General features: G+C 43.4%; 1 protein-coding gene across 17 annotated transcripts in view; it reads left to right on the top strand.

Moving 5' to 3' along the window:
- The window catches only part of Ttc7b (tetratricopeptide repeat domain 7B), a 220068-nt gene that overhangs the window by 87081 nt on the left and 109810 nt on the right, over window positions 1-23177 (top strand). For all 17 annotated transcript variants that reach the window (NM_001374711.1, NM_001033213.1, XM_006515326.3 and 14 more), the window contains 2 exons: window positions 14187-14265; window positions 18450-18622. In NM_001374711.1, the coding sequence (NP_001361640.1) occupies window positions 14187-14265; window positions 18450-18622 (252 nt within the window). The remainder of the gene's footprint in view (window positions 1-14186; window positions 14266-18449; window positions 18623-23177) is intronic.

Below are 23177 nucleotides of genomic sequence, written 5' to 3'. Positions count from 1 at the left end.
GTAGTCTGAAGGACTTTATTAAAATTGTATAGTTGCCGGTCTGTGCTTTATGAATTCTGCCACTTTTTGCTTTTTGTTTTGTTTTGTACTGTTTTGTTTTGGGGGGATTTCTTCTGTGTTGATTTCAGGAGGATCGTTTTCCTGGGCCTGGAAGTCTTGGTTGGTGCTCTTTTCCTTCAGCACTTGGCATCTCTTCCCCAGTGTCTGAGGGGAAGTCACATTGCTCGCCCTGCTGATCCCTGTGTGGGAGTCGATATTTGGGTGCTGTGCCTTTAAAGATTTTCGTCAAGCCTTTATCTCTCGGGGCTTTGTATTGTACATTGTTGTTCAGTTTTCTTCACTCTCCACTCTGTGTATTCACGAAGTTCTATTCATTTATTCTGTCATCTGAATGCTCCTATTTAGCCTGCTTACTGCTCTCAGGCACTGAGTGAGAATTCCTGTTTATGTATCCATTTATTTATTTATAGACAAGCTCTCATGTAGCCCAGGCTGGACTTGAGCTTAGTCTTCCTGCTTTTCTCTCTTTAGTGTTTCTTACCAGCATCTGCACCACATTAGCTGTGCTTTAAATCTTTAAATAATCATTTCTGGGGCTGAAGAGATGGCTCGATGGTTAGGAGCTGTGGCTGCTCTTCTAGAGTATGCAGGTTCAATTCCCAGCACACACATGGCCCCTCCTAACCTTCTGTAACTCTAGTTCCAGAGTATCTGGTACCCTCACACAGACACATGGCAGGTGAAACATCAATACACATAGAAATAAACTAAGTAAAGGTAGATACCATCTCAAAAAAAGTTTAAAAATATTATTTCCATAAATTCTTTGATCATAGAGTCCTGTGTAGAGGTCTGTATGTTGGCCAGTTTGGAGTGAATTTGTCTTTTTTTTTTTTTTTTTTTTTCTGTGCTTGGTTGTGCTTTTCTATTTTTTGCATGTCTCATAGCAAATACAGTTTGATGTAGGACTGCATATAGCAGATAAATTAGAAACGCAAACAGAATGCTGACATTATATGCAGAAAATAGAAGTAACTTAAAAACTTTCTAGCAATCATAATTATTATTGGTGGTATTGTTAGCCTAAATCTTTTTCATGTAACATAGAATAAAGCAACTGGATAATTATTGAATCTCTAATCTTATCATCCTTTGTGTTTTTGAGAACTAGAGTTCTTAGCACACAATTTAACATAGAAATGTTCAAAGGAAAACCATAGTCATCAATGTGAGTGATTGAATTGGAGACGTCAGTAGGAAGCCAAGAGGTTTCTGTGAGTGGGCAGTGCTGGCCAAGGTGACTGGCCCATTAGCAGTGAGCAGCCTTGGCTCCCAGAGAGTAATCTGGAAATCTATATTCCAGTATAAAAGAAATCTCATTCTATATCGAGGACAGGCCATATACCTTTACATGGGTCCAGACATCAAGGGAACTAGTGATGTCTCTAGGTCATGTGACAAGGACTTGGGCCATATAGGGAGTAATTCAAATTTCAGAAAGGATTAAAAAGCTGCAACAGGTTTATATGTTTAAATTTGTGAATCCTCACTCAGTGTCTAAGAAAGTAAGTCATTATCTTAGCTGGGATTTCTGTTGCTCTGATAAGCACCATGACAAAAAGCACCTTGGTGAGACATGGGATTGTTTGGTTTATATTTCCACATCATAGTTCGTCATCAAATGCGGCCAGGGCAGGAATTCATGGCAGTGAATGGAGGAAGTACTGACGCAGAAGCCACAGAGGATGCAGCTTCCTGGCTCGTTGCTTGCTTTCATACGCACCTCTGTGTGCCACTCTCGGGTGTTTTCTCTTTTTAGATGCTTGCATGGTGGTTACAGGGATACCTGCCTTATAATAAATTTGCTCTTTGTGGCTTTCTGTTTGTATATTTTATACAATAAAGAGCCTTAAAATATAAATGAGGGGCTAATTAAGGTAGAACAGTTTTCTGTTGTGTAAATGCACCACCTTTTTTGGTATCCTTTCTTCCACTGAAGGACATCTGGGTTGTTTCCAGCTTCTGGCTATCACAGATAAAGCTGCTATGAACACAGTGGAACAATCGTCCACTGTGGAGACGTGGAGATGGACAAATCTTTTGGGTAATTTGCCCAGGAAAGGTATAGTTGCATCTTCAGGTAGAACTATTTCCAATTTTCTGAGAAACTGCCAGAATGATTCCAGAGTGGTTGTACAAGTTTGCAATCCCACCAGCAATGGAGGAGTGTTCCTCTTTCTCCACATCCTCACCAGCATGTACTGTTGCTTGAGTTTTTGATCTTAGCCATTCTGATGGGTGTAAAGTGGAATTTCAGAGTCAATTTGATTTGCATTTCCCTGATGATTAAGGATGGTGAACATTTCTTTAAGTGCTTCTTGGCCATTTGAGATTCCTCTTTTGAAAATTTTCTGTTTAGCACTGCTCCACATTTTTAATTGGGTTATTTGGCTTGTTGGAATCTAACTTCTTGAGTTTTTTTTTAAATTTTTTCTTTGATAATAGTCTGTGTTGGATGTAGGATTAGTGAAGATCTTTTCCCTATCAATAGAAATACCCTCCTAAGTGAGGTAACCCAGAAGGACATGCATGACAGGAGCCTAGCATAGCTATCCTCTGAGAGGCTCCACCAAGCAGCTGACTGAAACAAATGCAGAGACCCATAGCCAAACACTGAACAGAGCCCAGGGAGTCTTATAGAAGAGTTGGGAGAAGGGCTGAAGGCCCTGAAGAAGATAGGAACTCCACAGGAAGATCAGCAGAGTCAATGAACTTGGCCCCTTGGAGGGTCTCAGAGACTGAGCCACCCACTGAAGTGTGTGCACAGGCTGTACTGAGGCCCCCAGCACATATGTAGCAGATGTGCAGCTCAGTCTCCAAGTGGGTCCAACAACTGAAGCAGGATCTGTCCCTAAAGCTCTGCCCGTCTGTGGAATCCATTCAAATGGGCTGCCTGGCCTGGCCTCAGTGGGAAAGAATGTGCCTAACCCTGCAGAGATTGGATGCTCCAGGGCAGGAGGTGGGGAATACCCAGGGGGCACCCTCTCAAAGGATAAGGGGAGAGGATGGCTGAGGGGCTCTGTGAGGGGGCACTAGAGTTGGGGGGGGGGAACCATCGCGGTGAAAAATGAATAATAAAATTAACAAAAGGAGGGGAAAAAAAAGTTGGACAGAATATTATCCAGGAAGGGCTGGCTCCCAGGTCCTGCTCAGCTTGCTGAGCTGTTAGGCTGGGCCCTCCTTTCTCCTTGGAGCTCTTTCCCAAGTTTGTTGAGGAAATGAGCTCCTACCTGCCTTAGCAGGTGGATGGGAAGCCACTGGGAAGGATGTGCAGGGTCGTCTCAGCAGAAGATGATGGTGACCTTGGTAATGGTATTATCTCAGGTTTCTTTGTTAGCTTCTGTCCCAGCCTGTGGGGACCTAGATGTGCCCAGAAGAGTGAGTCGTGTGCTCTCCTCATGATGAAAGAGTGGCATGGATGAATGCACATAGTGGGTCTTTTTCTATAATGCACAGGGAAACCTGACCACCATCTTCTGGGCTGACTATGTACTCTGTCTAGGAAGAGTCACATGAACAAAGCACCGTGTTTAGAGAACACTCTTTAGAAGCTTGTCCTGGTGATGAACGTGCAGACCCACTTCTCTACTCGCTAGTCAGAACAGCAACTCTCTCATCAGCTGACCGGCTTCTGAGCAGTGTTTCTGCCTGGGGCAGAGACCATTGATCAGAACTCTCAGCTCTCTCCTGGTCTCCTAGCCTCTAGGTCTGGCCCAAGCACAGTCTTCTCTATGCTCTCCTTCCTCTGGGTGAGCTTGGCTTTTGCTTGTTGGAATTAGCTCTGTTCTCAAGTTTGTGTCTGGTCTGTCATCATGACAGGCCATCTTTCAACTCTCTAGGCACTGGAACTATATTGGGCCTGGGTTTGATCCCAAATTTTCTGTTTACTGGCTCAGTGGCCATGGACATATTTCCCCATCTTCACATCTAAAAGTATACATGAAAAGATTTTTGATGTAGCATATAAGGGAAACCAGCTCTGATTTTGCAGTGTTTATTATTAAACCGAGCATCATAGCGCCTACTTCTGGCTTTCACCCAGTAAATGTTTATGTGTGCCGTGGAGGGCCAGATGGTAGGTGGTGGGAGTTCGCAAATGGTAGGGAGATGCAAGGATGATGGTTTTGAGGAGCAGGTCAGGGCTTTGGGGTGCTTTCCCTTCCCCCATTAGGGGGAGGCACTTGTTCCTTTTCTCAGGTGAGAAAAAGCAGGAGAGAGCTGAGAGTGGCTTTCTTCCCTTATGTGTCTGTCTGGCATCTGGCCCTTTCCTCCTGGTCCATGTCTCCACATGCCTCACATCTCACGCTCCCTTCCTGCCCTCCCCCTTCTCATGACCACTTCAACTTTGCCATTTGTGATCCTCCTCTCTAATTTTAAATTATTCACCTTTCCCAGCTCCTATCTGGGACAACTCACAAGGGTGCCTGGGGATCCCACAGACATTGCACTTCCTCAACCCACACTCTTCTTCATTCCTTCCCCACGGAGAACACAGGGCGTTTTACTCAACAGTTTAATGTCATGGTCCTTCCTCTTCTGCTGGTTAGTAATTGGGTGCCCGTAGGCTGCTTGTGGGTAGAGTTGGGCTTGGGACCCAAGGCCACCCTCTGATTTCCACCACTTCCCATCCTGAGGCTCTTTGTTACCTACCCCCTCTGCTACTGCTCAAATCCTTAGGGCCATTGGGCCATGGTTTCTCAATGCCTAAGGGCCTTAATATTCCGTCAAGTGTTCTCTTAGATTTCTTTGTTCCCTTCCCTTTGTCTTAGCTTTGGAGTATTGCACTGTGTTAACGTGGCAATGCAGTATCTGTTTGCCACTCACTGAAATGTGCAGTACACTCTTGTCCTTGCCCCTGACCTTTTAGCATGAGTATGTGTGCTTCACTTAGAAGGACCCCTTCCCTCTCTCCTTCCCATGGTCCAAGGCACTGGGAGAATAGGATGGTGACAAGTACTGATGAGCATTTAGGATTGTTAGGACTCCCGCTTTCTAGACTGTCTTGCTTCTTCACTACCATCATCTTCTAAAGTAAACACTCAGTAGGCTTGGTACTCAGTGGTACTCTGTAACTGACTGAGCCCACCTCACAGCGCAGGCTATGGAGGCCCAGCCTGTGGTCCACTGAGCAGGCACTTGTGGTAGAGTAAATATAATGTTCTGGGACTTACTCTGCTCTTTGCATTTTCGTATCATAGGCTTATAAAACTTCCTTGCCACGTCCAGTCTTTGGTTTGTCCTGGTCCTTCTTCATCAGCTCAAAGCAGGCCCCAGATGCCTGTGCTGAGATAGCATAGTAAAGAGTCACTTCCTAAACCCTTGATCCCCCTTGTGTTCAGTGTTAGCATTGTCTGGGACTCACCCTCTTCCCCCAGAGCACCAGTCTCTCAGGAGATGTCACCATCACCTTCCCCGCAGAGTAAGTAGGTCCAGAAAGTTTCTTATTCACCTCACATGACATCAGTTATCTTTTACTTAATTATGCCTGTGTGTGTGCTTGCGTCTCAGCAAGTGTGTACCATGGCCTTACCCCCTTAGCCATCTCACTGGCCCGGCTGTTGCCTTTTATCATCTTAGGCCCAACCTGGGAATTAGGATCTTCATGGGCTACTCATTGCATTGTTGGCTTTCAAAACCTAGCCAAGGGAGTGAAGGAGTCAACTAGGGAATGTCATTTTTGTCTTCAAAGTAAAATGATTCTAAAGAAATAAAGATTTTCCTTCCTATAAATTGGAAGGTAGAGCTTAGTATTATCCCCTCCCCCAATGGTATACTTTTGAAGATGTCTTAATTAGGGTTTTCCTGTGGTTAAAAACCATGATCAAGAGCAACTTGGGAAGGAAAAGCTTGGTTAAACCTTACAGTTTTTAGACCATCATTCAAGGAAGTCAGGGTTGGAACTCAAAGCAGGAACATGGAGACAGGAATTGATGCAGCAGCTATGGGGAAGTTCCGTCTATGGCATGTTCTTTATGGCTTGCTCGGACTGCTTTCTTACAGCACCTAGGACCACCAGCTCAAAGGTTTCACTGCCCATAGTGACCTAGGCCCTCCTACATCAATCATTAATCACCAATCATCAATCAAGAAAATGCCCCCATAGGGTCATCCACAAGCCCAGTGTGGTGGGGGCCTTTTCTCAGTGAGGTTTCCTCCTCCCGCATGACTGCAGCTGACACTGACATAAAACTAGCCCTCATAGAGGATGATAGCCTTGATGAGGGGTGGCATTTAAAAACACTTCCCCAGTGTATTTTACTCACTTTCTCTTTTCATAGCAAGTCAGTGAGCTGTAAAATAGATAAGAAAATGGAGAGAGGTTCCCCTTACAGAAGATTGAAACCCATGAGGTTTGGCTACAGAGTCAGTACTGTTTCGTCTCTCATAATTTAAGTTTGCAGATAAACATAAGGATTCCTAAACAAATGCACAGAAAGGCAGTTTCCCCTGTGATCGATCCACACGGTTAGTTTGTTAAAAGTATTATTACACTAAGGAATCCAAGAGTCCATTGGATTCTTTTGGGCTTCTGGGATTAAATTGAGACTCATTAAGGCTCTGGCGAGATTGCTTAGAGGATAAGAGCAGTCGCTACTCTTGCAAAGTACCGAGGCTCAGTTCCCAGCATCCACATCCAGAGAATCAAGGGCCCTTTTCTGGCCTCCATGGGCACAAGGCATGCAAAAAAAAAAAGTACACTTTCATACATTCAGACAAAACACTCATAAAATACAAATAAATCCTTGAGAAAATTGCCCTTCGTTAAGATACAATTATGTTCACGAGAGAGAAGGTTTGTTTTTCCGACTCCCTGGTGAGTTTCCTGTGGAGGCAGGTTTTGATGAACGTTGATGTCCTTTGACTATTCCCTGAGGTTGGAAGGAAGGAGGATTGAAGATAGGACGAGCTTTCCTGTGTTTCTCATTCCTCGGAGGCTTGGGGTCTGGCGGTGTAAAGAAGAGCTGAGAGAAGGATGAGCTGTCTGCAGCCCTCCGGCTTCTGCAGCTGCTTTCCTACTTTGTGCACTTTTTCACTCTGGGCTTTCTTTTGCATGTGTGTTAAATGGATTCCTTCATGTCCCTGTGATATGTGATATGAACTAGAAGGCACCCTCTGTGTCTGGTTTGATGTGTTCCTGTTACCTCACGCTGCCTGGCCAGCTGACCAGTTATACACTTTACTTCCCATTTGTCATGAGGAAGCCTCCCTTGGTGGAGTCATCCAAAAAATGTTGTTAAGCCTACGACAGCTCTCATTAGATTGAGATGAGACATCCAGAAGCCTGGCATGCTTGGTCACTTCCTAGTGTCGTGGCTGTCACACCCTCCATTGCTATATCTAGGCTGCAGCTGCCTTGCTCTGTACAGTCCTTTGCTAATGAGGCCAAGGTTGTGAGTTTGATCCCTGGCCCCTGACTACAGATGCCATCTGTCTTCACAAATGCATGCCACTGGATCTGAGGCAAGAGTGCGTTCAGAGGGAGAAGCTAGGCTTTGCTCTGGGAAACCTGAGTATCCTTTGGTACCAGGAAGCATGCTGTTTTCATTCCTGATGTGGAGGTCTACTTCTGATGTCACACGTTTTCAGAACAGATGACACCAAGGTTTGTTGACGTGAAGGAGAAGCAAGATTCTCAAGCTGGGATCTAAGAGTTACTGACTTTCAGAACATAGATGGATGATATCTTTTTGTGTTTCTGTCGTTTTAAATGTTGACGGTGCCCACAGTGGTGAGTGGGTATATCTTTCTCTGTGAGAGTCTGCTTTAGCTGTTCCCTGGTAGTCACAAAACTTGACAGGGAAAGGGATTTCAAAGCAGGCTCCTGCTCACTCTTTTCTTTCCTGAGGGTCTCCTGGCTTGCTCCTGTGAGGCTGTTGAGACCAGGAGAGATAGGTACGGGGGTGGGGGGGACCCAAAAAAATAACAACAACAAAAAACCAGACTTTGCTCTCGAGGTGTTGAGTTTGTCTGGTGAACTAACATGTGGCGAGTGCTGCTAGGTGCGTTTGCAGCTGTGCTGGGACCCTCCTCCCCTCCCCCAGGAGGCAACACTTTTCTCTTCAAAAGGAAGCCAGGAAACAGCCAAGTGAAGCTTTGGCTTTGGTCCCTTGGACTCTGGACACCAAGAGAAACATGTGGAGGACAAGGACAGAAGGGATTTTCTACACTGCCTGCAGGTTTCCCCTTTTCCAAACCTTGACATGCCCATGTCTGTGTCTCTAAAACGCGTTAGCTTCAGATTCATGGCAGACATGTGCTGTGGTGTAGGAGGAAAGCCTGCTTGGCCTCCATACTACACGGAGCACTGTCTAGGCTGCTAAGACGGTGTGTTATTGCGCTATCTGCCAGCCTGAGCTTAGTGAGGTGGAAGGCCAGAGGCAGGTAGCAAGCACATCTTCCATGGATTTGGTCGGTGGACTCCCAATGGTTCAGCAGATCTCTAGCCTGCTGCTGTCTGAGGAACTTGGGCTACCGTGAGGTAGGGATGGCAACCCTGTTCACTAGAGCATCCTTGGGGACCTGCAGAAACCTGAGAGGAAACCAACCGCTCAATAGGAAAATGCTCAGCTGGTGAAACAACCTACTTCTTATGCAGCTCAGCCTGGCAGTAGAGAGAAACTAGAAAAAGTCAAACTGCTGCTTTGCTCCAGAGAGCTGTTGTATTGACTCATCTTATAATTGATTTTTGCTTAGAAATTCTCGACCAGAGAGAAATTGAAATTGAGTTTACTATGGAAAGCCTGGCTCCCTTTCCTTACCATCCAGAGAGTTCATATTGAATATGAAGACTCCTATTTGCAACCCAACTTTGAGTTTTCATGACGACTGAATTTATATTACTGTCCTGAGCCAAACTCGGAAGTCAGTAGATAATTAGAAGTACATGGTTAGGGGTTAAGAGCACTAGCTGCTCTTGCAGAGGACCTGGGTTCAATTCCCAGGACTCACATGACAGTTCACTGTTCCAGGGTATCTGATGCCTTCTCCTGACCTCTGTGGGCACTGCATGCATGGGGTACACTTATATGCATGCAAACAAAACACTCATAGACATAATACATACATACATACACACACACACACACACACACACACACACACACAAAACACATACATACATACTGCATGGGGAAGGAGAGAATTTTTCTTTTTCTACTCGTCTTCTAAGAAATGAAAAGATAAATAAAAGAAAGATATGTTAAATTTGACATTGTTAGGCCATCGGAGTCTGAAAGATTCTCAAGTCCTCTCAACCATCTCAGCCTTGGTTTTCTGTTATGAGCTGATGTTGGAGCTCTGGCTCTTTTCAGAATATATCTCCCTCTTGTTGGATAGGACTCAGGAGATAATATCAAAAAGCTATAACTGTTCAGAGTTGTAAAACAAAATTTATGCCATTGTAAACTTATGCTAACAATGAATTTGGAGCTCAGCACTGGAAAAAGCTGTTTCAGAGCTACAGAGGGAGATCTGTACAGAGGGGGCCTGTGCAGTGATGGAGCTTCAAGTGAAGATCTTAATATAAGAACCAAAGCATTAAGACTGCTGGTGGAAAACACTTCTAGATATTGACATGGAACATTCTGCAAAAATAATCCTCCCATAGCATAGGAGATCATTTTTAGTTTTTGTTTGTTTTTTAATATTTAATTTATTTATTTAATCTAAGTACACTGTAGCTGTCTTCAAACACTCCAGAAGAGAGCATCAGATTTCGTTACGGATGGTTGTGAGCCACCATGTGGTTGCTGGGATTTGAACTCAGGACCTTGGAAGAGCAGTCAGCGCTCTTAACTGCTGAGCCATCTCACCAGCCCCGGAGATCATTTTTAAAGGAATTGACAAGTAGGGATGCATAAATTTAAAGGCTTCTTTATAGCAAAGGAAGCAATCACCAGAGTTAAGACAGACTACAGATTGGGGGTCTATCTATGCCAAATAAACATTAGGCAGTGGACTAGTAGGACTAATAGCTAGAATACATAAAGAACTGTAAAAACAGAATGACCCCCACCCTCCCAATCATCCTGTCAGCTAATGGGCTACTGAACGGAGGAGACGGGCTTAAAACACTGATGGCCAATCAACATTGGAGAAAGACTTTGATATCTTTAGCTATCAAAGAAATGCAAATTAAAACTACTTTAGATTACATCTCACCTTACTCAGAAAGGCTGTCATCAAGATAACAGAGGACAACAAATGCTGATGAGTGAGGTTTATTGACTGTTGATAGAAATCCGTGTAGAAGTCCCTCAGCAACCTAAAGACAGCCACCATATGACCCAGCTATACCATTCCTGAATATGTACCCGAAGAACTCTTAATGAACCAGAGATATTTCCATGTCCATGTTTATTGCTGCTGTATGCACAGTAGCCAAGATATGTAACCAGTCTAGATCTCCTTCAGCAGAATATAAAGTGAAAATGTATAGATATACACATGAATACATACATACAGCAGAATTGCATTCAGCTATGAAGAATAATAAGGTGACATTTGAGGGAGAAAATGTGTGTGTGTGTGTGTGTGTGTGTGAGAGAGAGAGAGAGAGAGAGAGAGAGAGAGAGAGAGAGAGAGAACATGAGACAGATGAAAGAAAAGGCTTTGATTCTGAGATGGGAAAGAAGAGAAGCACCATTTGGAGAGGGAAGGTATCAGCCAGAGGAGGATGGAGAGAATGTGAGGGTGGAAGAGGGGCAATGAGAATAAGGGATAATGACATGTATTTATGAAAAAACGAACCCATTATTTATATGTTAACTCAAAGTTTGATTTAAACAATTGAAAATAAAAAAAGAGGAAGGGCCAACTGCTGGAGAGCTGGAACCTTCAAGGTTGTACAGACAACTGTGGGGTAGCACAGGCTCGCAGGAAGTCAAGCCTGGGGGTCACAGAGAGCCCTGGAATGATGAGAGTCTAGAGAACAACAAACACGCATAGAAAGGGGAAGGGAGAAGGCACAGGAGTGGGTGAAAGGTAGAGGAGACTCCTCCCACTATGAAAAGGGGTGAGTTTGACCATGCATAGGCCAAGGGACACTGCAGCTCTGCCTGTGGGGCTGGGCACAGCAATGGCACAGGGATCAAAGGTGGCCTGGCCTGCCAGGCTGAGCACACAGCTGGTCCTAAAGATTGCAGGCGCTTTCCTCCCTGGTCTTAGCTGAGTTGTTGGAGCTGCTCCAACCTGGGGGAAACACACCCAGCACAGAAAGCAAAGTGCAGGAGACGACCCAGGCTCTGACACCTTGCCAGAGTGTGCTGCTTGATCCTGGCAAAAACCTTACCGTAGTGAGTTCTGACATCATCGTACCATCTCAGTCAAGGGCGGTGAAATGGAATAAATGACCTCCTGTCAGGAGTCTGTGGAAACCCTCAGAACCAGGTGTTCTGATGTTCAACTTTGAGTGGAAACTTTAAGCAACAGTTTGTTCTAGCTATTTAATGGGCCTCAGCATTTTAGGGACAAACTAATAGTTTAGAAATATGAAAGCAATCATGTGGGTTTTTTTTTTTTTCATTTTCCTCCTTTTTCTTCCTTGCTATCATGATTAAACATGTAGCTTTTTTTTTTTCTGTTCAGTGGCGAATAGGAAGTGATTGAGTAATATCTGACTTTAAAATGTTTGTTTGTTATAGACTGTTTGGTGAGAATTGAAGAACTTGGTATTTAGGGTGCTTGTGACTATTTCTAATATTTAAAACGTGGCACCCCTTCCCTGCTGTTCTGGGATGCCACCCTCATTTGACCAGCCTCAGGCCTGCGCTACTCTGCCACTGCTCTGGACTCTTTGTTTAGGAGCAGAATTCTTCTGGGCTGAGCAGAGTCTGATTCTGAATCCTGAACACAGTCTGGGATCCAGCTGGGGACAGCTCGCACTCACGCCAGAGTCTTCCTCTGCCAGGACCTCTTGCAGATTTCCCCTCAGCAGGCTCAGCCTCCTTCTACCTAAAGATTTGTACATTCCTCCAGCAGAGGGCCTCCGTCTTGCGTGGGAGAAACCACAGCCAGCCAGAAAAGGGAATTGGGTTTCTCTCCTCATTATGTATCAGGTAGCAGAGGGCAGAACATCAGGCACAGGGCTTCTTCACCTGGCTTTAATGGATTTGCTTTCCGGTTTGAACCAGTACCTAAGAAGCATCTATCTCATTAGCTGTCCTCACCAGAGCATAGAATTTATGCTATTTGTGTGTGTGAAGTAATTTGAATATCAGTGCACAAAATACACATGTGAGCTCTTGGATTCGTATTTGTTCCTTCCTCTCAAGCCATCTCTGCTTTATAGAGCTCATCTTTCTTTTGTCCAAGGTGGTGACAGCATGGTGGGAAGCTCCCAGTTTGCTCTCTTGCCACACTTAGAGCCTGAGCAAACCCTTTCACTTCTTGACTCTGTTGGATCATTTCTGGCTAGAAAATTCTGTGCTTCCATAACTCTATAAATAGTTCGTTCTGCAAAGAGGACATAGGAGACGCCCCAAATGACCAGGTCCTATTTGTAGCCTTCCCACAGTTACAATATTTAGCTTTGAAGTACTGTTCAAGGTCTAATTTCCACCATGGCAAAACAGTTCTTTCTGTGGTCTACCAGAGTCTGTAGTGACATCATCTCAGGCATGTCCTTGTTTCATGAGTTCAGAGGGCTGCCCTTTATGTACACGGTAGGCATTTAATTGGTGATATGGAAATAGAATTAGCTGTCGTAGCCGTTCCCATCCCTTTTTAGCTGTGACTGTTTCCTCCCCTCAGATTACTCCAGAGCACTGAGCTTCAGCCCAGAGCAATGTACGTTGTTAGCCATGAACTCGAATCCCATACAAATGAGTGGAGGGACAGGCAGGTTAGGCTGCATGTCCCAGGCCTACTCCCTAATTTTTGTTCATGTCTCCAATGAACTTCCTTAGTGCTACTTAGAGTCCTGAGCACAGGCTTCTCTTTTTATGCTAGCACAAAGCTTCTGACCTGATAACATCTCATCTGTGTGGGTGAGAGGGCTGGGGGGATATTTACATACTGAGCCAATTAGTCAGTGTCTTAAAGTTCTGGGCTTGTTGTTGTGAATGAGAATTCGGAGAAGCCTTTACCCCTGTGGCTTGCATCTTACAGAAGCACATTTTTATCTCAAATCTTTGCATGATTTAAAATGCAACCCAGACAAGAGCCAGATACCTTGATCATCTGTCACAGCCTCCGGAGTCTGGCTGACAGTCTTGCACCTGCTGACCCGTTCTGTGGCTTTTTGGAAAGATGAGATGTGTTCTAATGAGTGTGTTATAAATATCACTGAGTTCTGTCATAGATGGTGGCAGTGCTCAATGTAAAGGAAATGGCTGGGAGGTGTTCCCAGCTAAAGAGGCCAGACCCAGCGTTCCGAGAGAACAAGTATGGCCTGGATATATTGACCAGGGTGTTCTAAAGAATGCTGTGCCCTGAGTGAAGTGCTTGGCTAGCCTTGTCTTTGTGGAGCATTACGATGCTGAATAGACCATGTTCTGATCAGTCAGGAAGCCCAGGAACCAGTCAGCACACAGTGACTCAGAGAGTGAGTGCTGTCGGCCCTTTGCTTCTTTTTATCAGTTCAGGGTCATAGGGTCCATGGGATGGACTTAATAGGCAGGGATTTCTGTTCTGAACGATGAGAGGGGATTAAGCAAGGCTGTCGCTCCTTTTTCATACCCTTTCTCCTTCTGCTCATGAATTTCCAGCAAGAAGCCTTATCCACATTGCATGCAGTGCCTTGCTGAGTTGAGTCCTCAACTGCCCAGTGACATCATATTCCTTTTAATGAAAGTATAAATTCCAGGACCACTCTGGGATGGGGGTCACTGTATGTTTGAAAATAGATTCTTGTAAGGTGTATCTTACCTTTTTCTCTTCACCTCAGGACTGATTTTTAGATTTTTGTCTCCTTAAGGAAATTAGATTAGATCTAAAAAGCATACACACAAGAAATTATCAGTGTCGGGTCAGTTGCTCAAAGACAGACTGATATGTGCAGAATAATCATTTGCTTGAATTCCAGCCAACAGCTTTTATATAGACAAAGTGCATTGAAGCCTGTGTATAAAATACTTAATATTAATACACGCCAGATGGAAACCTTGTCCAATTTTGTGTGTACCCAGGAACTTGACGAGAGGAGTCGGGAGATTTAGGGAGCTTCTCAGAGCCGTGGAGACAAGAACAACACAAAACCTACGCATGGTGAGTGAGTCTGACCGGAGGTTACCGGGGCGTTGGCTTCCGTGTATGTTTAAATGACCCGTGTCCGTCCACATAGACTCTGTATGTGGGGTAACTCACCTGCTGTAAGGGTGTGTCTCAGTGTTTGAACATATTTAATATTTAGTTTCAGAACACTAGTCCTCCTCAAGGAAACCCCAGCTCATAGTAATCTATTCCCACTCTTTGACTCTCCTAGTTCATGATAGTCACTCCTTAATTTCTTTTCTGTGGATTTTCCTATTTTGAACATTTCACATACAGTAATACAGTATAGTCTTTTGTGGCTGCCCCCTTTATTTAGCATCAATTTGTTTAGATTCTTCTTCTTTATTGCTTCACTATTTTCTTTTCATTGCCAAATAATATTCTATTTTATGATGAGTCTGCCACATCTTACTCACCCGATTTCTTTTCAGTTGATGGGTACTCGGGTTGTTATTATTAATGCTTCTATGGGGACATTCGTATACAGACTTTGGAGTGGGCATGTCTTCCTTCTTCTGTACTTAGGAGTAGAACTACTGGGCCATATGAAAACTCTGTTTTAAATAGTTTGAGGAGATTCTGTTTCCCAAAGCAGCTACCTCATTTTACATTTCCACCAGCACTTTTAAGGACTCTGCTTTCTCCACAGCCTAACTAGCACTCGTTGTTATCTTTGTGTTTGTAGACATCTCAGTGGGTACCTAGTGAGTCCATGGTAGGACATGCGGTGAGATCCTCAAGTACTGGTTGTTTGGATAATGATATGACCACAAAACTTAAAAGAGAATTACAACAGATAGTCTTTCTCATATAAATGCTAGCATTTAATCATCAACTCTGTGAAGGCCTAGTGCTCACTGTACTAATAAATGTCCTATGTCACAATTAATATAGCAACCCTATATAAATCTAGCTTCTTTTGTCTTTTATTAGTCCTGTGTGTCCTTAATTGTTGTCGGGAATGTTCATTTGGACAAGGCTAAGAGATTCATATCATGGGGAATGCAGAGAGAGCTTCATTTGGGAATCTCCAAGGTTTTGTGATATGGGGCTAGGCAGCTAAACTTAAGGCTTTTCTAGAATATTTTGTTGAACTAGATAAGTAACATTACACACACACACACACACACACACACACACACACACACACACACACACAACTTTACCAGGCCTTTAACATTTTATATTGGTTAACTTATTTGTCATATTCAGACAAAACATTTTAATTTTTTTAAGGTCCTTCAAGGCACAAGAACCTGCAATTATTACATGAAGTTTTTACCAGATATATTTTCTCTCAAATTTACTTGTTCAGATCCCCATAAGGCTTTTCAACTGGTCAGTGTGAATTGCCTTAGAAGTACAGTGCGAACATCAGTGCTTCAAAGGGAAACATTTCTACTGGCCCAGAAAGAGAGGGAGGGGGAGGGAGAGAGGGGGGAGAGAAAATAGAAAGGTGGAAAATAGATAGATAGATAGATAGATAGATAGATAGATAGATAGATAGATAGATAGATAGATGGATAGATGGATAATCTTCCATTATTTTCTTGAGATGACCAGGGAGGAGGAGCCTCCTTGAGTCTATGTGGTAGCTGGAATTAACCTTGGACATTTCAACCATGAGCTGGTATTGTCAACATGAAGGGAGACATTTCCCACTTTGTCATTCTAAATCAGTGTGCCTTTGCTCTCTGTGGGATATTCAAGCGATTTAAACCATTTCTAATGCATTGAGTGCTGACCTGAGGGAAGGCATGAGAATTATCTGAGGAACTGTGGTTTGTCAATGATCTACATCCCTAACTCCATCGAGGATGCTAAGCAAATCCATGTCCTCGCCTACAAGATGCACAATCCCAATGGAGCAGGTCTGCAGCAAGACCAAGGAATCTAGTTGATAACTATATGATCCTTGATGGTAAAGCTGTTTTGTGAACTTGATTTTATGTGAAAGCATAGCAGAAAGGGATTTAAAAGTATATTCATAGCATTCTACTCCTAGACTTTAGTAAAGAGTTTAAACAAATTTTCACAAACAAACTTGAACATGAATGTTCATATAACACCATTTCTAACAGCCAAAAACTGGAAACAAGCTAAATGAATGAACAAAATGCTGTGGGGTTTGTCCATCTTGTTTAGCAATAAAAGGGAGGATGCTAATAAAGAAAGAGCAGCAGCATGGAGGAGTCTTGTAAATTCTGCACCACACAGTAGAAGCTGACCACAGAAGACCCATATTGTACCCATTTCTGTGAGATCTTCTAGATCGGTAAATCCATAAAGGCAGCAAATGCAGTGGCTGTTCCCAGGGTTTGAGACCAGCAAATGAGATGCTGCAGCTTTAAACGGTATAGAGTTTCATTTGGGGTGGGTGATGAAATGTCCTGAAAGTAGATAGGTATGGGGAGTCACAGCCCTGTGGACGTACTCAATGCCATTGAATCCTGCCCTTTAAGACAGCCTTATAGTAGATGTGGGTTGGGAGAAGTGGGTGGGGGTTTCTTTATTCAGTGTTCTTTTTTAACGTTTATGTCACGGCCATAGTAAGTGGAGGGTGATTCTGACAGCTGAAGCTTTCAGCAGAAGCCATTAGCTCATATGAGTGCAGTGAGATCAAAATGACACAGTACTGGAGGGCCCAGGGAAGCAGCTCGGGTACTGTTCAGGTCCTGGAAATTGTGTTCTTATGAGATCTTTATAGATAACTCAGTTGGGGATGCGCTAGATGCATTTATGTTCACATTTTTATAGACATTTGAAGGCAGTGGGCTCTACATGGGGATAATCAAGAAAATGTGCCTTTACCCAGTAGTTCTCAGAAGCTACCAAGCTAATGCTTTGGTTGCATTTAGGTTTCCTTGGAGAGTTTTAGGGAGCTTTATATGGATGAAGCCTAACGAAGTTCTCTTCTGAACACATTTAAGACCTCATTCTCAGGGAGCAGCAGCACTCTACATCTTCCAAAGAACATAAAGCGTAATGGAAAGCCCCACTGCGTGCAGCCTTGTCTTGCAGCCCTGAGTGATTGTGGATGGAATATCCTGGGATGCAGAGAATCTGTTTGAAAATGGAGGATGGGAAGACATGAGTGCACGTGCATACACACACACACACACACACACACACACACACGAGTAAGAGAGAGAGAGAAGGAGAAAGGGAAGTAGTATCAATATTCTTTTATCAACAAGACCCTTCTTTGTAGATATATGAGCTCCTGCATCTCACTTGGATAATGTTCTAGGCAGTGGTATTGCAGGGGATTCAGAAAAGCATTTTAAACTGCACTGACTAAAAGGAAAAGGTTTGGGTATTTCTGGATTTTCACAAGTAGGTGCGAGATGGCCACTAGCTTTGAAGAAAGCTCTTTCTCATCAGAAGCTGCAGCCGTGTCTTGCCTTCCTGCTATACAAAGCTAGTTTCTGAGCTTCTGAGCTGGGAGGGCTGGATGGACAGAAAGTAGGGCACGCCACTCCCCAAGTGCTGCATCCTGTGGTGGTGTCGTGTGACTATGGATGCTGGTCCTTCGAGTGTCTGCAGTGTACATATGGCTGTGCTGAGGGTTTTTTTCCTTCAGAGATACCATCATAGAAGTCGAGTCCTGGCTTTTCTCTGGGTTTGAGCTGTAGCAAGCATCTGCTGCAGGCTGACAGAAACTCCTTCAGTTCACCCAAGAGCTCTTAGGAAAGGCTTAGCTGCTTCTTTGGTTATGTGGGGTCTGAAACCTGTTCGCTGTGTATGCAGACAGGGCAGCCTGGGCTAGAGAACGGCTGAGTGGTTAAGTGCAGGCACTGCTCTTGCAGAGGCCTGGAATTCAGTTCTCATCACCCACCCATGTCACATGGCTTACAACCCCTGTAATTATAGCTCCGTGGGGATTCAAACCTCCTGGCTTCACCTGCACTCATGTGTACTTGTCCCACAACATACTTATGCATAATTAAAATAAACATAAATCCTTTTTAAAAGTGTTCAAATGTCTTGGCATATCATATTTTCTCTTGCCATAGATGGGTATGATTTTCATATAGAAGTAAACATTTAATTCTGAGTCTTTTAAATTCTGAGTATTTCAATAACGTCTCACACAGTGACAGCTGATAGATAGTGATGATGGAGTAGATGATATAAAGCAGATTAATAATCATGCTGTTCTTCCTTTGTGTTCCCAGACGATAGCCAGGCAGTTGGCAGAAATCTTGTTACGGGGCATGTGTGAGCAGAGCTACTGGAGCCCTCTGGAGGAGCCTCCCTACCAGTCACCTCTGGATGACCCTCTCCGGAAAGGAGCAAACACGAAGGCCTACACACTCCCTCGCAGAGCCCGTGTCTACTCAGGAGAGAAGTATGGGACTTGATGTCCTTAGCTGGGGACCCTGGGATGGGAAGGGAGTGTGGGAATGTTTAAGGGCAGGAGAGAAGCACAGGCCAGGTTTCGTCCGTGTGAAGTTAGACGAGCATGGCTGACTGTTGAGCAGAGGGACCTCAGCACTGTCCCTCATTCCAGCGCATGTCTCCATGCGTGAGCAGCCACTCTCCCCAGTGTCGTCTCCTTCCTCAGCCATCTGCTGCTGTGTCACTTCATGGGATTCTCTCTCCACTCATCACAGGAGCCCCAGCCATGCAGCAGGCAGAGCCAGGAGGCATTCATTTTATCAGTAATTCCTCCATCCTTTTAAAAAGTCTTGTTCTAAGTCAAACTATGTATAAGGACAACGAATAATTTGCCAGAAGTTAGGAGGAGATGTCTCTTTAGAGCGTCTTTATTTTTGTAAGACTTAAATTTGGGATCTGGCTTCCTTAGAGGAAAAGGGGTCGGAGGACTGCCTTCTCATGCCTGCGTCCTCCCTGTCAGGAGGATGGAGACTGGAGAGGGAGGGGCTGAGAGGAGCTCATTCATTGCCACACTACCCCTCGGGAGCCCTTAGGGTCCCTCCCTGCCTGTTGCTCACAGACAAGGCCTGGTGACCTTTCCCAATTCCCACAAAGAGAAAAGTGAGTTGTTGGGGGACCTCTGCAGTGTTGTCACACTGCAGGGTGCTAAGAGCAGCTGCTTTGGAAGCCCTGGGACCACACTGTGGGATGGGCTGCCTGGCTTCTGCCTCCTTATGTGGCATCTGAAATCATGTCGCATCTTCTGAGAGCCCAGTTTTCTTGGGTCAGCTACTTCTTGTCCCTTCTCTGACCCTGGCGTCTCTTCCCCGTCTTACACAGTTTGCATTTCTTATGCAGATTTGGACAAGGAACTCCATTCCTGACTTTTCCTAAGATTAATCTGGTTTTGATCTTCAATTTTCCAGCCATGCTAACCAGCTTTGCGTGAGTTGCAGGCTCTTCGTCCTCCTCAGCCCTCGTGTAGATTCATGCAGCGCCTATCCTGGCAGTCGTCCCCTGACTGAGTGTGAAGCACGGGCTCCCTCGGGAGGGGCTATCCAGAAGCAGATTTAGGATTCAAATTTTAAGTGATTTTTACATCTTCAAAACAAAGTCTAGGTTCATTTCCCACTATAGAAGCTTCTGAATGTACATAATTTTACCAAGTGCACAAAGGATTTCTGTCACTCTCTTTCTCATCCAGTGACACCTGGGTGCCTTTACCTCAGAGACAGAAACACATATTTCACTGGTCTCTTTGGTGTTTCCTAAACTGTTGTCCTTGCCACTCCTCTGACACCACTCTGATGTCAGCTTTCTATCAGTGTAAGGAGGATTCTGGGAGGTGGTCCCACGCCATGATACAAGCTTAACTTCATATAGAAACGAGGTCTGTTTGATCTCTACCTGTAACTCCCATGTAAAGCACAAAGTCCAGCTCACTGACTTAGAGTGTAGAGTCATTGGCTTCCAGTACATGCATAGTTATGAATGTATCACCAAAGTATCTCACTACTCGAAAAGTAAGACCCAGTACTCTTAGCTGTCACACCTTCTCCCAGTCCCTTAAATTCCTATGTATTTTTGGGTCTGCTTGCTCATTTCTGCCAAAAATATGTTTTTAAAAGCACTGGGATTTTGATAGGAATTGCATTGAACTCATAACTTGTGAAACAATGTAAATAATACTTTTCGTCATATAAAAATACATTGTTAAATCTTCTGGCCTGTGAGCAACAGATTATTATTTATTTATGTTTTAAAAAAGCACTTCAAACTCTTAGTTTTCAGGGTTTAAGGTTCTTTTGTTAAACATATTCCTAATTTTTTGGTTATATGCATGCACAAGTCTTTTTTTCCTTTGCTTTGGAAGCGGGTGTATGCTGTTTTTAGTTTTTATTGCAAAGGATACAATCTAGAATCATTTGGGAAGAGAAAGCCTTAATTGAGGAACTACCTAGGTCAGAAGGGTCTGTGGGCATATCTTTGGCACACTGTCTTGATGGCTAATATATATATCAGAGGGCTCAGCCCACTGTGGGCAGTGCCTTCCCTATGCAGGTGGCCATGGCTGTGTAAGAAAGCTAGCTAAGCACAACCATGTGAGACTGTGAGCTGAGAACAGCCAGCAAGCAGCATCCCTCCAGGGTTCCTGTCTCCAGATTTCTTCCAAGGGTTCTTGCCTTGACTTCCTTTCCTGTTGGAGATTGTTGCCTAGGAGTTGTAAGATGAAGTAAAACCTTTCTTCTTTAAGTTGCTTTTGATCATGGTTTTTATTCACAGCAGCAGAGAAGCAAACTAGAACAGGGTGCTGGGGACAGAACCCAGAGCAGGAGTATAGTACTGTGTAGTGCCTCAGGTCCAGTTTGTGTTACCCATATGCTCTTGGATGTGTGGCCTTCCACCGGAGCATGGTTGACATAACAGGCTCACACCCTTAAAGAAAACTATCTTTTCCCCAGCAGCTGTCAGTTGCCAGTACTTACACATTCCTCTTACGTAAAGTTGATATAGGCTCTCATACATCAGTTAGCCACCAATGTGGCCTCTCCTGTTCATTCTTAGTTATATTCTATAACTATTCACTGCAAGAATATGGAAGAAGCATTGATTTTGTATTTCAATATTGTATATTACAAACTTGCTGAATTTGTGAATTCTGTTTTTTAGATTCCTTAGGCTTATTCTGTCATCTGTAAATAGATAGTTTTACTTATTCCTTTCAAAGCTGGATACTTTTTATTTCATTTTCTTTCTTAGATGTATGATTTCTCCATTAGTGGATAGAAGTGATAAGAGAAAACATCTTTTTCCTTTTCCTATTGATTTTAAGACAAGGAGAGCAGCCAGTACCTTTCAGGTTGATCCTGGTGTTTGCTGTAGACTTTTGAAGATGCGCTACACAGATTGAAAACAATCCCTCCTGCTCCTTGTCTTTTTCATGGAGTATTGAATTTTTCCCAGTGCCTTTCCTGCGTTTGTTCAGCTGATGATGGGGGTTTGTCCTTGATTATAGTGTATTTCAATCATTGATTTTTCAGATGTTGAACCAGCCTTGCATTCCTGGGATAAATTCCATTAGGTCATAGTGTAAAATGTTTTAAAATTTGTTTGAGGTTCTCTATCTTTGTTGGAAAATTTTACACCTGTACTTCTAAAAAATATTATCCTGTAGTTTTCTTATAAAACCTTTGTCTTTTAGGGCATCTGGATAATTTTAGTCACATAAAAAGAGTCGGGGATTATTTCTTTCCCTTTTATTTAAAAAAAGAACTTGAGTAATTGGTATTAATTGTCTTGAAATATCACATAGGATTTGCTGCAGAGCATCTGTCCTGGTGTTTCTTGTGTGTGGCTTTTCTTGAAGCTCCTTGTTATGTTTGCTGGTGAATCTGGCTTCCTGGGTTGCATCCTTCTATAAGTTTGGCTGTCAGAGTTTTTCACCATATACCTCCCTAGTCAGCCATGTTTCTTTTTCCTGTGGAGTTCATTGTTCCATTCTATCTTTTCTTTGACTCTTGTCTGCCTTTGGGGGATGGGAGCGGGCTCCCTGACAATCTGTCATTTGTTTATCTCTTTGACGAACCAACTTTCTGCATTAGTTATTTAATCTGTTGTGAGTTTGTTCTGTGTTTCATTAATTTCCATACTAATCAACTTTCAGCGTTCTGAATTTATATGTGCACACCCTCTTTCTTAGCTGATATTTTAGTAGAGACAGGCATACACTAGGCCTCTTCCTGTATGCTTTCCCGTACCCACACAGCGGGGCTGACTGTCTAACACAGCAGCAGTGGGACAGCTGTCACTCCCCTCTAGCTGGCTCATTAGGAGTTAAAAGGGAGACCTCTGCACATGATGTTCAGACTTATAGTTGAGGTTAGAACTTGTTAAACTTTTTCATTTGTAAACTCCTTCTCATGCAAGACTTTTTTATGCAACCTTGGGCATTTAGATACGTAAAATGGTATACAAATGAAACATTACTGACAACAAATTATCAAAAAATTTATTTTAGAACAATTGTTTGGGGTGCATATGATTTTACCCTTTATTATGGTTGAAAGCAAATTGGTGTGCTAATCATGGATGTACTAATATTTTTACATAAAGAATAAAATCTTAGTTGTTTTTGGTTCTGTAGGACATAGAGCCTCTTTAGCATTTTTCAGAGTTCATCAGTATTTTAACTTCGTAATTGTCAATTCTGAAAATGCCACTGTGTATAAGTACATAGTATAAAATGGTTGAAATATGTCTGGGGCTGTCTCAGAAATTATTGGAAATTCTGTCCTAATCTCAAACCAAAATTCTTTGAACAGGTTTATTGCTACTCAAGTTAGCAATTCAAACAGTAGTTTTAAAGCCAAACCTCTAACATAACGGCATAGACTAATTTTCACTTACGTGCTGAGGAATGATGATTAAACACTTTAAAAGTCTTTATTTCTGAAATTAAGCCATTATGTTTCCAGAAGAGCATAAAACTTTGTACATATGGTATAAATACTGTAATCCGAAGCATA

This window comes from Mus musculus, chromosome 12 (assembly GCF_000001635.26).
Source record: "Mus musculus strain C57BL/6J chromosome 12, GRCm38.p6 C57BL/6J".
Classification (NCBI taxonomy): Eukaryota; Metazoa; Chordata; class Mammalia; order Rodentia; family Muridae; genus Mus; species Mus musculus.
This window is presented reverse-complemented; position numbering and strand designations above follow the sequence as displayed.